Source organism: Macaca thibetana, chromosome 19, assembly GCF_024542745.1.
Source record: "Macaca thibetana thibetana isolate TM-01 chromosome 19, ASM2454274v1, whole genome shotgun sequence".
NCBI classification, from domain to species: Eukaryota; Metazoa; Chordata; class Mammalia; order Primates; family Cercopithecidae; genus Macaca; species Macaca thibetana.
Window position 1 is genome coordinate 42,574,975 of NC_065596.1, and position 13,858 is coordinate 42,588,832.

Below are 13,858 nucleotides of genomic sequence, written 5' to 3' on the forward strand. Positions count from 1 at the left end.
AGCCTCAAGGGAAACTCATCGGAGACAAAAAAGAGAGGCTAGGCACAGTGGCTCAGGAGGCCAGACTACTCAGGAGGCTGATGGGAGGGGGGATCACATGAGCCCAGGGGTTTGAGGCTACAGTGAGCTATGATCACACTACTGCACTCCAGCCTGGGCGACAGAGCAAGACCCTGTTTCAAAAAAAGAAAAATGCTGGGTGCGGTGGCGCATGCCTGTAATCCCAGCACTCTGGGAGGCTGAGGCGGGTGGATCACTTGAAGTCAGGAGTTCAAGACCAGCATGGCTAACACGGTGAAACCCCGTCTCTACTAAAAATACAAAAAATTAGCAAAATTAGCTGGGCATGGTGGCACGTGCCTGTAGTCCCAGCTACTTGGGAGGCTGAGGCAGGAGAATCGCTTGAACCCTGGAGGCGGAGGTTGCAGTGAGCCAAGATCGTGCCCCTGCACTCCAGCCTGGGTGACAGAGCGAGATGTCATCTAAAAAAAAAAAAAAAAAAAGCTAGGTGCAGTGGCTCACACCTGTAATCCCATCACTTTGGGAGGCTGAGGCGGGCGGATCACAAGGTCAGGAGTTTGAGACCAGCCTGGCCAATGTGTTGAAACCCCGTCTCTACTAAAAATACAAAAATTAGCTGGGTGTGGTGGCGGGTGCCTGTACTCCCAGCTACTCGGGAGGCTAAGGCAGGAGAATCGCTTGAACTCAGGAGGTGGGGCTGCCGTGAGCCGAGATAGTGCCACTGCACTCCAGCCTGGGCAACAGAGTGAGACTCCGTCTCAAAAAAAAAAAAAAAAAAAAAAAAAAAATGCCAAAGCTCTCCTATTTCTTTTTTTTTTTTTTTTTTTTTTTTTTTTTTTTTTTGAGACCAGTCTCGCTCTGCCGCCCAGGCTGGAGTGCAGTGGCCGGATCTCAGCTCACTGCAAGCTCCGCCTCCCGGGTTCACGCCATTCTCCTGCCTCAGCCTCCCGAGTAGCTGGGATTACAGGCGCCCGCCACCTCGCCCGGCTAGTTTTTTGTATTTTTTAGTAGAGACGGGGTTTCACCGTGTCAGCCAGGATGGTCTCGATCTCCTGACCTTGTGATCCGCCCGTCTCGGCCTCCCAAAGTGCTGGGATTACAGGCTTGAGCCACCGCGCCCGGCAGCTCTCCTATTTCTTCTAGTTTTTCCTGCCATCTCAGAACTGTCAGCTTCCAGAGTCACCGGAAATTGGACTGTAACTTATAAGTAAATGGGTGTTCCCAGCAGCTTTGCTTTCTCTCTTTCTTAGGGCACTTTGACAGTGGGAGGAACCAAATTCAAATTGGCTTAAGCCAAAGAAAAGAGGTGTTTATTGGCTTCCGTGGCTGAAAAGCCCAGTAGCGTGTTGGTTTCAGGAATGGCTGCACCAGGGGGTCACTGTCACAGTTAAACAGTCACCTCTTCGTGCATGCCACGGTGACTCCGGCCCCTGCCCAGCAACTGTAGACTTGTATGCCCCTCAGTAGCCCCAGAAAAGAGCATCTTGTTGCTGATTGCAAGCTGGTATTGCCTCTGATTTGGCCAGCTTGGTCACATGGTAATCATTGTGGCCAAGGGAGTGCAAGGGAGGTGTCAGCCCAATCTGACCCTCATGGACAGAGTGTGAGCAAAGGAGGATTTTCTCAAAGGCAGCGGGTGCCCTCTGCCAGGTGCTCCCTGACACCACACTGAACAGGTGCTGCAGCACCATAGGACAGATAACAGGCTCACTAAAGCCAGGGAAATGTGGGCGGGGCGGAGGGCAGAGGCCGCAGATCCAACCACCTGGGTCTGAGGCCCCATGCTGGCTTCCCTAGGCAGCTGGGTTCGTGTCCTGGCCAGCGAGTGCATCAAGAAGCTGTGCCCTGTGTATTTCCATAGCAATGGCTCTGAGTACATAATGGCCCTCACCACGGGCAAGCATGAGGGTTTTGTACACTTCGGGACCATCAGAGGTAAGGGTGTGGGCCTCTGGCAGCCCCAGGGACCCCTCCATACCCTCTCACCTCCAAGGATTCTAACCTTGGGACCTCACTCATCACCATGTGCCCTGAGGAGGGCCCCCAGGCTGAGGGTGGTGATGGTGGTGGTGGAGGGATGCGTTTGTAGGGGTAGGGCTTGGGGGTATGTTATGTATCTTTCATGATGTACATGGCTTTAAAGCGCAGAAGATCTGGGCACGGTGGCTCATGCCTGTAATCCCAGCACTTTGGGAGGCTGAGGCAGGCAGATCACTTGAGGTCAGGAGTTCAAGAACATCCTGGCCAACATGGTGAAACCCCATCTCTATTAAAAATACAAAAATTGGCCGGGCGCGGTGGCTCAAGCCTGTAATCCCAGCACTTTGGGAGGCCGAGACGGGCGGATCACGAGGTCAGGAGATCGAGACCATCCTGGGTAACACAGTGAAACCCCGTCTCTACTAAAAATACAAAAACTTAGCCGGGCGAGGTGGCGGGCGCCTGTAGTCCCAGCTACTCGGGAGGCTGAGGCAGGAGAATGGCGTGAACCCGGGAGGCGGAGCTTGCAGTGAGCTGAGATCCGGCCACTGCACTCCAGCCTGGGTGACAGAGCAAGACTCCGTCTCAAAAAACAAAAAACAAAAAATACAAAAATTAGCTGGGCATGGTAGCAGGCACCTGTAATCCCAGCTATTCAGGAGGCTGAGGCAGGAGAGTCACTTGAACCCAGGAGATGAAGGTTGTAGTGAGGCGAGATTGCGCCACTGCACTCCAGCCTGGGCAACAGAGTGAGACTCCATCTCAAAACAAACAAACAAATCCACCACCAGAAAAACAAAAATAGCAGAAGCCCAGTTCAAAAATAATTTAAGTACAGCTGGGCACAGTGGCTCATGCCTGTAATCCCAGCACTTTGGGAGGCTGAGGTGGGTGGATCACCTGAGGTCAGGAGTTCGAGACCAACCTGCCCAACATGGAGAAACCCCATCTCTACTAAAAATACAAAAACCAGCTGAGCATGGTGGCACACACCTGTAGTCCCAGCTACTTGGGAGGCTGAGGCATGAGAATTGCTTGAACCTGGGAAGCAGCGGTTGCAGTAAGCCGAGATCATGCCACTGCACTCCAGCCTGGGCAACAGAATGAGACTGTCTTAATAATAGTAATAATAGGCATAAAGAATTTGTGGACTTACATAAATGAAAAGACTCAGGTTCAACTTCAGGTATGGCTGGATCCAGGGGCTCACAGTGTATGTCATCAGGACTCCATCTCTTGGTAAGGTAGTGCAGCATAGTAATTAATTATAGCACAGATTCTGGAGAGAGACTGCTCCATCACACCTTTGCTGTGTGCCTTTCGATATGTAACTTGACCTCTCTGATCTCATTTTCTTCACCTACAAAATGTGACTAATGGTAGTACTAGTATCTAGGTTACTGGGTCGATATAAAGATTAAATAAGTTGGTTTTTGTCAAGGTCTTAGTACTAGCGATGTGGTGAGTGTTACAAATGGTTTATTATTATTGGTCCTATAATTTGGGTCCATTTTCAGGTAGCTATTCCTCCATGGAGGTTAAAGGTAGCCCCTTAAAGCTTAAGACTCAAGTCACCTACTAGTCTGAGTCATGCCAAGAGAATGAAGACAGCATCTTTCCCATTAATTCTAACACAAGTCCCAGAGTAAATTCTGATTGGCCCACTGTGGTTCTCATGGCCAGACCTGAGCCATGAGACCCACAGTGTCATGACTGTGACCAGAGACAGACATGCTCTGATAGGCCAGGTGTGAGTGACGGAAGGCCAGAGAATGAGATCCCAAGGACTGAGGGGCTGGTGGGCATGAGGAGGGCAATCAGAGTTGGCTTGATGGGCTGCCAGACAGGAGGGAGAGGGACTGAACATGAACCCCACCTTGCTCTGCAGATGGCCAGGTGTCCTTTGAGATGCTGCCCAGGGAGTGGTCTGTGTGCGAGCAGATAGGAGGTACTAATCCCCCCGATGGGTCTGCGGCGGGAGGCTGGGGGGACTGAGGATGCAGAAGAGCAGGGGAGGGTGGCAGGGGTCATGGGAAAGAATGGGCAGTGTCTTAGGGAGGGGTGAGAGTTATGGGGAGGGGCACAGCTGGCACAGGACCAAGGCCATTGAGCCCTGGGGTGGCTCTGGACTGCCCCTTTCCCTCTCAGTTACCACCTGCTCCATAATTTGGTCTGACTACATCGCGGGTGAGTATACCCTACTGCTGCTAGTGGAGAGCGAATATGAAAATGCCAGTAAACGTTTCCAGGTGGTCAGCTACAACACAGGTAATCAGGGCGATGCAAGGGGCTGGGCGCAAAGGGGCAGGAGCCCAGACTGTGGACCGCATGCCCATCCTGAGGGATCTATGCCCAGCAGACAGAGGGAGGGCGACATTATCTGTGCCACTCCTGGATGAGGGGTAGCAGTGGAGAACTGGGTATAGGCTTGGCGATCTGAAAGGGCTCTGTGATTCACAATAAAGAGATTTTTTTTTTTTTTTTGAAACGAAGTCTAGCTCTGTCGCCCAGGCTGGAGTGCGGTGGCCGGATCTCAGCTCACTGCAAGCTCTGCCTCCCGGGTTCACGCCATTCTCCTGCCTCAGCCTCCCAAGTAGTTGGGACTATAGGCGCCCGCCACCTCGCCTGGCTAGTTTTTTTTTTTTTTCTTTTGTATTTTTTAGTAGAGACGGGGTTTCACCGTGTTAGCCAGGATGGTCTCGATCTCCCGACCTCATGATCTGCCCGCCTCTGCCTCCCAAAGTGCTGGGATTACAAGCTTGAGCCACCGCACCCAGCCAATAAAGATATTTTATTTTACCTGCAGTGAGAATAGGGCCGCCATGTAGAGTTGTACAGGCTGTGCACTGCACAAAACCCCCAACCGAGGGGTCAGAGGAGACAGGTCCTGTGCCTTAACAGGACTGTTCCCTCTCAGAGGCAGTGTCTTTTTATAATTCACATGAAGAAATTCTAAAGGGCTAGGCATGGGGCTCACACCTGTAATCCCAGCACTTTGGGAGGCCAAGGCCAGAGGATCGCTTGAGGCCAGGAGTTCAAGACCAGCCTGGGGCAACATAGCAAGACCCTGTCTCTACAAATTAAAAAAACAAACAAAAAAAGGTAGCCGAGTATGGAGGTGCGCCTGTAGTCCCAGCTACTTGGAATATACCTGAGGTGGAAGGATGGCATAAGCCCAGGAGGTTGAGGCAACAGTGAGCTATGATCATGCCACTGCCTGGGTGACAGAGCAAGACCCTGTCTCAAAAAGAAAAAAAAAAAAAGAGCTGGGCGTGGTGGCTCATTGTTGTAATCCCAGCACTCTGGGATACCAAGGTGGGTGGAATGCTTGAGCTCAGGAGTTCAAGACCAGCCTAGGCAACATAGCGAAACCTCCTCTCTACTAAAAATACAAAAATTGGGCCGGGTGCGGTGGCTCATGCCTGTAGTCCCAGCACTTTGAGAGGTTGAGGCAGGTGGATCACGAGGTCAGGAGATCGAGACCACAGTGAAACCAGGTTTCTACTAAAAATACAAAAAATTTAGCCGGGTGCAGCAGCGGGTGCCTGTAGTCCCAGCTACTCGGGAGGCTGAGGCAGGAGAATGGTGTGAACCTGGGAGGCGGAGCTTGCAGTGAGCCGAGATCCGGCCACTGCACTCCGTCTCAAAAAAAAAAAAAAATACAAAAATTGGCAGGGGGCAGTGGCTCACACCTGTAATCCCAGCACTCTGGGAGGCCGAGGCGGGGTTGGGGGGGATCACTTAAGGTCAGGAGTTCAAGACCAGCCTGGCTAACATGGTGAAACCCTGTCTCTACTAAAAATACAAAAATTAGTCAGGCATGATGGTGGGTGCCTGTAAACCTAGCTACTCGGGAGGCTGAGGCAGAAGAATTGCTTGAACCTGGGAAGCAGAAGTTGCAGTGAGCCGAGATCACGCCATTGCACTGCAGTCTGGGCAGCAGAGGGAGACTCCATCTTGGGAAAAAAAAAAATACAAAAAATTAGCTGGGCGTGGTGGTGGTGCGTGTCTATAATCCCAGCTACTCTATAGGCTGAGGTGGGAGGATCACTTGAACCCAGGAGGCAGAGGTTGCAGTGAGCCGAGATCACACCATTGCACTCCAGCCTGGGCGACAGAGAGATCCTGTCTTGGCGGGGGGCGGTGGAAGAAACTCTTAAGGACTAGCAAGCCCGGGTGGGAAGCTCTTTGGAGGGTTTTACAGGAGGCTGAGAAGCAAGCAACTTGCTCCAGCTCCAGGTTTTGAAAGCACAGAGCCTCAGGAGATTTTGCTGTATTCACCCCCCACCCCCCGTAGCTAATGATGACCTGGAACTTCTCTACAACATCCCGGAGTTCATCCCTGAAGGTAGGAGGGGAAGGCAGAGGTGGCCTCAAGGGCGGCTGTGGGCCAGGAGGGGCCCAGGTGACTCCACCTTACTGCCGTGTCTTCTCTTCCTCTGCCCCGGTCAGCTCGAGGATTGGAGTTCCTGATGATCCTAGGGACGGAGTCCTACACCAACACTGTAATGGCCCCCAAGGGCATCTCCTGTAACCCGTACAACCACCTGATCTTCATCTGGGGCAACTTTCTCCTGCAGAGGTGGGCCTCCACCACTCCCGGGTGGGTTAGGCATACTCTTGTCTCCCCAGCACCTTTAGGGTGTGGATGCTTTCAAGATCAGACTAGGCGAGTCTCACCAAGCCTTCAGAGGATGCCCAAATCCAGAAGTTACCAGGACGGTGATGGGGAACACACCGTTAGGGTAGTCAGTGCTGGGACGAGGGGAGCCAATGTTTTAAAGCTGTGGGAGCCCTTTTCTTAAAAATGAAACCTTATATAAAGACCCAGCCTGTGTGAGCAATAGATGAGCAGTTTCTAGGGTTTGTTTTTGTTTTTGTTTTGGGACAGTCTCGCTCTGTCACCCAGGCTACAGGGCAGTGGCACAATCTCAGCTCACTGCAGCCCCCGCCTCCCTGATTCAAGTGATTCTCCTGCGTCAGCCTCCCTAGTAGCTGGGATTACAGTTGCATGTCACCACGCCTGGCTAATTTTTGTATTTTTAGTAGAGACGGATTTCACCATGTTGGGCAGGCTTTCTCGAACTCCTGACCTCAGGTGATCCTCCCGCCTCAGCCTCCGAGAGTGCTGGGATTACAGGTGTGAACCACGTGCCCGGCTAACTGACGAGCATTTTCTAGGGACAGTTTAGGATCCTCCCCACCCCAGCCACCCTCTCGACCCTCAGGAACCTAGGGGCCCCTGAGCCACTTTCTTGGGTGGCTGGCAAACTGCCAGGTTGGCCCGATGCTTCTGTTTTACAGATGGGGAGCTGGAGACTCTCAAAGGGTTTGGGGTGGGGGGCGGGAGCTAGGATTTCAAGCTTCCTTTGCACATTCTTCCAAGTGGAGAAACTGAGTAGGTGGCTCCCGAGTTATTAGGCCTGGGATTGGGGTAAGCGGCTGTCCAGGATGCGCCCAGCTCTCCATCTCTGTCCCTGCAGTTCTAACAAGGAAAACTTCATCTACCTGGCAGACTTCCCCAAGGAACTGTCCATCAAATACATGACCAGATCGTTCCGTGGGGCTGTGGCTATTGTCACGGAGACGGAGGAGGTGGGCTGCCCTGCCCCTCTCCCCATTCCCTCTCTGCCCACCCCCAAACCCCAGGGGTCCCTCTTTCCCCCTGTCAGAGTAAAGGAGCTAAGGGAAGGGGGCACCCTCGGGGACCCTGAGAAAGGGCAGTGAAGCTCCATTTATAGCTGCAATCCCTGGAACTCAGAGTGTCAGCTCCAAAGTCATGCAGACCAGAGCTATGATCTAATGTTCAGAGGTGGCCCTCTTTCATCCCACAGTGCACTCGTTCACTTCATAAATATTGAGCATTTACTGTGTACCTGCCCCCTGTGCTGGAGAACACAGAGCGATCGGGGCTGCAATGGGGAAAATATTACCCATGGAAGTAGGGGGATCTGGCCCATTCTGGGGGATTGCGCATGTCAGGGAGGGCTTCATGGGGGAGACCACATGGAGGGGGACATCTTGGAGGCTGGAGGGGATCACCCAGGTTGTGGTTCAGGAAGGGTAGTGAAGGTTCCCTTCAGATGTGTATGGGGGTGGGCATTAGTGCAGAGATGGGAAACTGAGGCCAAGGAAATGGTGAGACCGTGGAAGCTCTCACCATTTGAGAAGAAAAAAGAGGTCTCGGCCCTAGGAACCGTGGCTGTTAGGGAGTGTGTATGTTAGGGATGTTTAGGTTACAAGTGCTAGAAACCTTAACAGACCAAAAACATTGAAAAACATGATCATAGTGTGTGAGGGCTGGAACCAGAGGTGATTGGGCTCAGGGAAGTAGAGAGATGGCACCACAGAGAAAAGGAAGGGGAGCGCCCTTGGTCCCAGTGGAGGTGAGTTTGCAAACTTCATCCCTCAAACAATGGGGCCACCACACTGGGCAGAGGGTGAGGTGGGATCAGAGGACCCCATGGTCCTGACACACACACATCCGGCTATCGTACCCACAGATCTGGTACCTCCTGGAGGGCAGCTACCGGGTGTACCGGCTGTTCCCATCCAAGGGCTGGAAGGTGCACATCAGCTTACAGCTGATGCAACAGTCCTCTCTCTACGCATCCAATGAGACCATGCTGACCCTCTTCTACGAAGGCAGCAAACTGTACCAGGTGCCTGGCGGGGCTCTGCGGGGACATTGGGGCACCGCAGGAGGGCTGACCCCAGCTCACCTGACTCTGCCTTCCCCCTGTAGCTGGTGTACCTTATGAACAACCAGAAGGGCCAGCTGGTCAAGAGGCTTATGCCCGTGGAACAGCTTCTGATGTATCAACAGCACACCAGCCACTATGACTTGGATCGGAAAGGGTGAGAGGACACCGGACCATGACAGGGGTCTGAGGGTTCCCGGCACTGCCCTCCTGAAGCTACCATTTTTGAGAGAGGGGAGACCGAGCTAACCCCAGTGACAGCCTCAGGGCTACGATGGCAGGAGTTCAGCACTTATGGAAGCTCAGAGGAGGAGCCGAACCTGGCCAGGGGGGAAGGTGCATCAGGGAGGGCTTCAAGGAGGAGGAGGTGTATGCACTGTGACAAGAAGGGTGAGGAAGGATTAGCCAAGTGATAAGGTGGGGAAGGGTGTCCCAGAACGGGAGAACCAGCTGTGCAGAAGCCCTGATGGGAAGGGGGACGAAGTGAGCCTGGTGGTCATGGGGAGAAACTTGGACTTCATCTTGAGGGTCTTGGGGGAGCCATGGATGGGACTAAAGGAAAGGACTGCAGGATCGGATTTTACCGCGTGCCATAATGATGCCTCTGGTCGCTGTCCTGCAGAAGGTGGATCAGAGCAACCCAGGGAGGCAGCTGGATTCGGGGCAGGGACAGGGAACTGGGGTGGAAGGAGGAAGCAGGAGGTGGAACAAAGATAAGAGGTCAAGTGGACAGGCAGATGGGGACTGCCCGTTGAGCAGGGAGGATTCTGGTCTCAGGGATCGAGGGACGTCCGAGGGGATGTGTGAAGAGGCCTCTGGGCAGCAGGGGCTGACGCTGAGGAGGAAGATCGGGGCTGGATTCAATACAGGAAGTGGGTGAGGTGGGAAAGAGGCCTGCGGAAGCTTCCAGTGCGCGGGGTGCCTTAGAGCCAGCAGCCCTTCCTCCCTGCCGCTGCCCAGGGGCTACTTGATGCTCTCCTTCACCAACTTCTGCCCCTTCTCGGTGATGCGCCTGAGGAACCTGCCCGGTCCGCAGAGATACACGCGCCAGGAGCGCTACCGGGCACGGCCACCGCGCGTCTTGGAGCGCTCGGGCTTCCACAACGAGAACTCGCTAGCCATCTACCAGGGCCTTATCTACTACCTGCTGTGGCTGCACTCCGTGTACGACAAGGTGGGCGTCCGGCGGCGGGCGGGCAGGCCTGAGACCGGACTCGGGGAGCGGGGAGCGGGGAGCGGGGAGCCGGCTTAGAGGGCGAGGCCTGTGGAGCGGAGCGCAGCGGGATTGTAGGACTGGAGGACTGGGGGGTGGGGTGGGTGGGGGACGTGGGGGCGGGGCCTGGCTTGAGCAGGACTTCCAGGGGAGGGTGTTGGAGGTGTGGCCGGTTTGAAAGCAGGGTCTGGGGATGCGCTGGGGTGTGTATCTTCTGCTCTGGGTTAGGAGCTGGCATTGAGGCTGGGAGGGGGTCTGGGGATGCCGCTTGCCTCGGGGCCCTCGCCCCACCGCCCAATCCCTTTACGGTGCCGGGCGATCCCTGCAGCCATACGCGGACCCGGTGCACGACCCCACCTGGCGCTGGTGGGAGAAAAACAAACAAGACCAGGTAGGCGGAGCGGATTGGGAGCCGGGAAAGGGGCGGTGCCCGGACACCCCTCACAGTGCCCCCAGCCGCGGCGCTGACTCTGCCGCGCGCATGCGGTACTCCAGGATTACTACTTCTTCCTGGCGAGCAACTGGCGAAGCACGGGCGGCGTGTTCATAGAAATGGACAGCTACGACAAGATCTACAACCTCAAGTCCGCGTACGAGCTGCCGGAGCGCATTTTCCTGGACAAGGGCACTGAGTACAGCTTCGCCATCTTCCTGTCGGCGCAGAGCCACTCGTTCCGGACGATGGCAGACCTCGGTCTGCGCGGGGCCAGAGTCACTCCCGAAGGGCAGGGCGAGGGCTGCCGGAATCTGGGAGCCTGGGGGGAGGGGACACCATCCGAAGGGCGGGGCCTGTGAGGGAGGCCTTAACCCCGTTTACTGTCCCGAGCAGGCACCGTCTTCGAGCTGCATAGCCAGGTAGACGTGGGCGTGGTGCTGGCCGACCCCGGCTGCATCGAGGCCTCGGTGAAGCAGGAGGTCCTGATTAATCGCAACGCGGTGCTATTTTCGGTGAGGCTCGGCAGGCAGTTGGGATCAAGGGAGGTTTTTTGTTTTGTTTTTGTTTTTGTTTTTTGTTTGTTTGTTTTTGAGACAGGGTCTTGCTCTGTCAGGCTGGAGTGCAGTGGCGCGATCACTGCATTCTTGGCCTCCTGGGCTCAAGTGATCCTCCTCCCTCAACCTCCTGAGTAGCTGGGACTGCAGGCATGCACCACAGTGCCCAGCGAACTTTCTTTTCTTTTTTTCTTTTGAGACGGAGTCTCACTCTGTCGCCCAGGCTGGAGTGCAATGGCACAATCTTGACTCGCTGCAACCTCTGCCTCGCAGGTTCAACCGAGTCTCCTGCCTCACCCTCCCTAGTAGCTGAGATTACAGGTGCACACCACCGCACCCAGCTAATTTTTTGTATTTTTAGTAGAGATGGATTTTTACCATGTTGGCCCGGCTGGTCTTGAACTCCTGACCTCAAATGATCCGCCCACCTCAGCCTCCCAAAGTGCTGGGATTACAGGCGTGAGCCACTGTGCCCAGTCTTAACTTTTTATGTTTTGTAGAGAGGGGGGTCTACCTGTGTTGCCCAGGCTGGTCTCGAATTCCTGGGCTCAAGAGATCCTCACGCCTCGGGGTGAGGTGTGAGGTGTGAGGCACGAGCCACGAGCCACCCTGCGCTTGGCCCCGTTAGCCTATTCCTGAGTAGAAAATGGAAGACTTCCGTTCTCCTACCAGCCCCCACCTCGCCCCAGCTATGGGTTATTTGAACTGTTTGTTGGTCTTTGGGGAGACCTATTCACCCCTTCATTTCTGCCTCTTCCCTCCTTCAACCCCAGATTACGCTCAAGGATAAAAAGGTTTGCTATGACCAAGGCATTAGTGGACACCACCTTATGAAGTCTTCCATGACGGTCAATGTGAGGTCCAAGCCTGGAGGGGAGGGTGCAGGATGGTGGGAAAGCCTGGGCCCACAGGGATCACCATCTTCACCTGCTCCTACCTGCAGGTGGTGGGTTCATCCGGGCTCTGCTTCCAGGAAACGCACGCGGGGGCCCGTATGCAAGTATTGGAGCTTGGGATACTGGGCCCTGGGAGGGGAAGGTTGGGGTCAGGTCTCAACACGGCTAATCCCCTGAGAATCCCACTAATCATTCATAATTTCCTTTCTTCTCATTCTTTCTCATCATTCATCCACCCACCCACTACTACCCATTAACTCCTTTCGTTCTTTTTTTCTTTGAGATGGAGTTTCGCTCTTGTTGCCCGGGCTGGAGTGCGATGGTGCAGTCTTGGCTCACTGCAACCTCCACCTCCTTGGCTCAAGTGATTCTCCTGCTTCAGCCTCCCGAGTAGCTGGGATTACAGGTGCCCACCACCATGCCGAGCTAATTTTTTGTATTTTTAGTGGAAACAGGGTTTCTCCATGTTGGCCAGGCTGGTCGCAAACTCCTGAACTCAAGTGATCCACCCGCCTCAGCCTCCCAAAGTGCTAGGATTCCAGGCATGAGCCTCCACACCCAGCCTAACTCCTTCCATTCATTCATGTTTTCAGAAAGGGCCACCTTCCCAGTTGTGCAGGTTGCACACAAGCTGATGTGTTCCCTCTGATAACTTTTCTGCAGAGGGAGAATAGAGCGAGCAACAGGGACTTTTTTTTTTTTTTTTGAGACGAAGTCTCACTCTTGTCCCCCAAGCTGCAGTGCAATGGCGCATGCAATGGCGCAATCTCGGCTCACTGCAACCTCTGCCTCCCGGGTTCAAGCGATTCTTCTGCCTCAGCCTCCCAAGTAGCTAGGATTACAGGTGCATACCACCATGCCTGGCTAATTTTTTGTATTTTTTTTTTTTTTTTTTTTTTTTTTTTTTTTTTTGAGACGGAGTCTCGCTCTGTCACCCAGGCTGGAGTGCAGTGGCCGGATCTCAGCTCACTACAAGCTCCGCCTCCCGGGTTTACGCCATTCTCCTGCCTCAGCCTCCCGAGTAGCTGGGACTACAGGCGCCCGCCAACTCACCCGGCTAGTTTTTTTTTTTTGTATTTTTTAGTAGAGACGGGGTTTCACTGTGTTAGCCAGGATGGTCTCGATCTCCTGACCTCGTGATCCACCCGTCTCGGCCTCCCAAAGTGCTGGGATTACAGGCTTGAGCCACCGCGCCCGGCCTAATTTTTTGTATTTTAAGAAGAGATGGAGTTTCACCATGTTGGCCAGGCTAGTCTCAAACTCCTGACCTCAGGTGACCTGCCCACCTCGGCCTCCCAAAGTGTTGGGATTACAACTGTGAGCCACCACGCCTGGCCCAGGGCCACTTTTTGCAATTGGCACAAAGGTGGCACAAGGGCTGGCCTGGCCCTGCCTTCACATCTCTTTCTTCTTCTGCCCACTCACACATTCCTCATTCAGTTCTTTGGGATCTTGGTTCTTCACTTGCTTATATATGTGATATCCCCTTTGCCCAGGGCAGACACTGAGGCTCAGAGAGGTGCAGTGTAACCCAGGGAGCTAATAAGTGGTAGAGGAGGGGCCTGCCCCAGAGTTCTTGTTCTCACCCACTTCCCTACCCACTCCGGGGCACGCAGATCCTGGTGTTCCTCTCTCCTGGGTTAGAATGACCTTGGGCAGTCAAAAGGGATTGTAACAGCCCCCACCTCCTTAGAGTACATGAGATTTCATGTGCTAGACTGAATAAACAAGGAGGAAGTGTGACCACATCACAGGGTGGGCAAGGGGAAATGTGGCGGGATGAACTCAGAGCAGCGATGGGGCAGAGTAAGTGGGGCCTCATGGGCCATGGTGCGTGAGCTGGTTCTTTGGGAGGGCTCCAAGCAGAGGAGGGACTCGAGGGTCCCCAGGGCCCATCTGGCTGCATGGGGTGGGGGGACATCAATGAGGGAACTGGAAGCAGGGAGACTCTGGAGAAGACAAGGTTGGACAAAACAGGGTGGGGGCAAAGGAGTTGGAGGTTTAAGGGAGAGAATGAATGGACTCTGCGTCTTTTTTTTTTTTTTTTTCGAGACAGA

General features: G+C 54.2%; 3 protein-coding genes across 45 annotated transcripts in view; 2 read left to right on the top strand and 1 right to left on the bottom strand.

The window, feature by feature from the left end:
- The window catches only part of YIF1B (Yip1 interacting factor homolog B, membrane trafficking protein), a 287,798-nt gene that overhangs the window by 112,652 nt on the left and 161,288 nt on the right, over positions 1–13,858 (bottom strand). The window lies entirely within an intron of this gene.
- PSMD8 (proteasome 26S subunit, non-ATPase 8) overlaps positions 1–13,858 on the top strand; it is a 90,061-nt gene that overhangs the window by 58,205 nt on the left and 17,998 nt on the right. The gene's annotated exons all lie outside the window — the stretch shown is intronic.
- CATSPERG (cation channel sperm associated auxiliary subunit gamma) overlaps positions 1–13,858 on the top strand; it is a 34,018-nt gene that overhangs the window by 15,925 nt on the left and 4,235 nt on the right. For 5 of the 8 annotated variants that reach the window (XM_050768891.1, XM_050768892.1, XM_050768897.1 and 2 more), the window contains 15 exons: positions 1,819–1,956; positions 3,890–3,949; positions 4,150–4,269; positions 6,299–6,349; positions 6,454–6,583; positions 7,485–7,596; positions 8,292–8,387; positions 8,505–8,663; positions 8,747–8,859; positions 9,663–9,876; positions 10,244–10,306; positions 10,411–10,609; positions 10,745–10,863; positions 11,679–11,759; positions 11,849–11,905. In XM_050768891.1, the coding sequence (XP_050624848.1) occupies positions 1,819–1,956; positions 3,890–3,949; positions 4,150–4,269; positions 6,299–6,349; positions 6,454–6,583; positions 7,485–7,596; positions 8,292–8,387; positions 8,505–8,663; positions 8,747–8,859; positions 9,663–9,876; positions 10,244–10,306; positions 10,411–10,609; positions 10,745–10,863; positions 11,679–11,759; positions 11,849–11,905 (1,712 nt within the window). The remainder of the gene's footprint in view (positions 1–1,818; positions 1,957–3,889; positions 3,950–4,149; positions 4,270–6,298; positions 6,350–6,453; positions 6,584–7,484; positions 7,597–8,291; positions 8,388–8,504; positions 8,664–8,746; positions 8,860–9,662; positions 9,877–10,243; positions 10,307–10,410; positions 10,610–10,744; positions 10,864–11,678; positions 11,760–11,848; positions 11,906–13,858) is intronic. The other 3 variants (XM_050768893.1, XM_050768894.1, XM_050768896.1) reach the window with 3 other exon arrangements.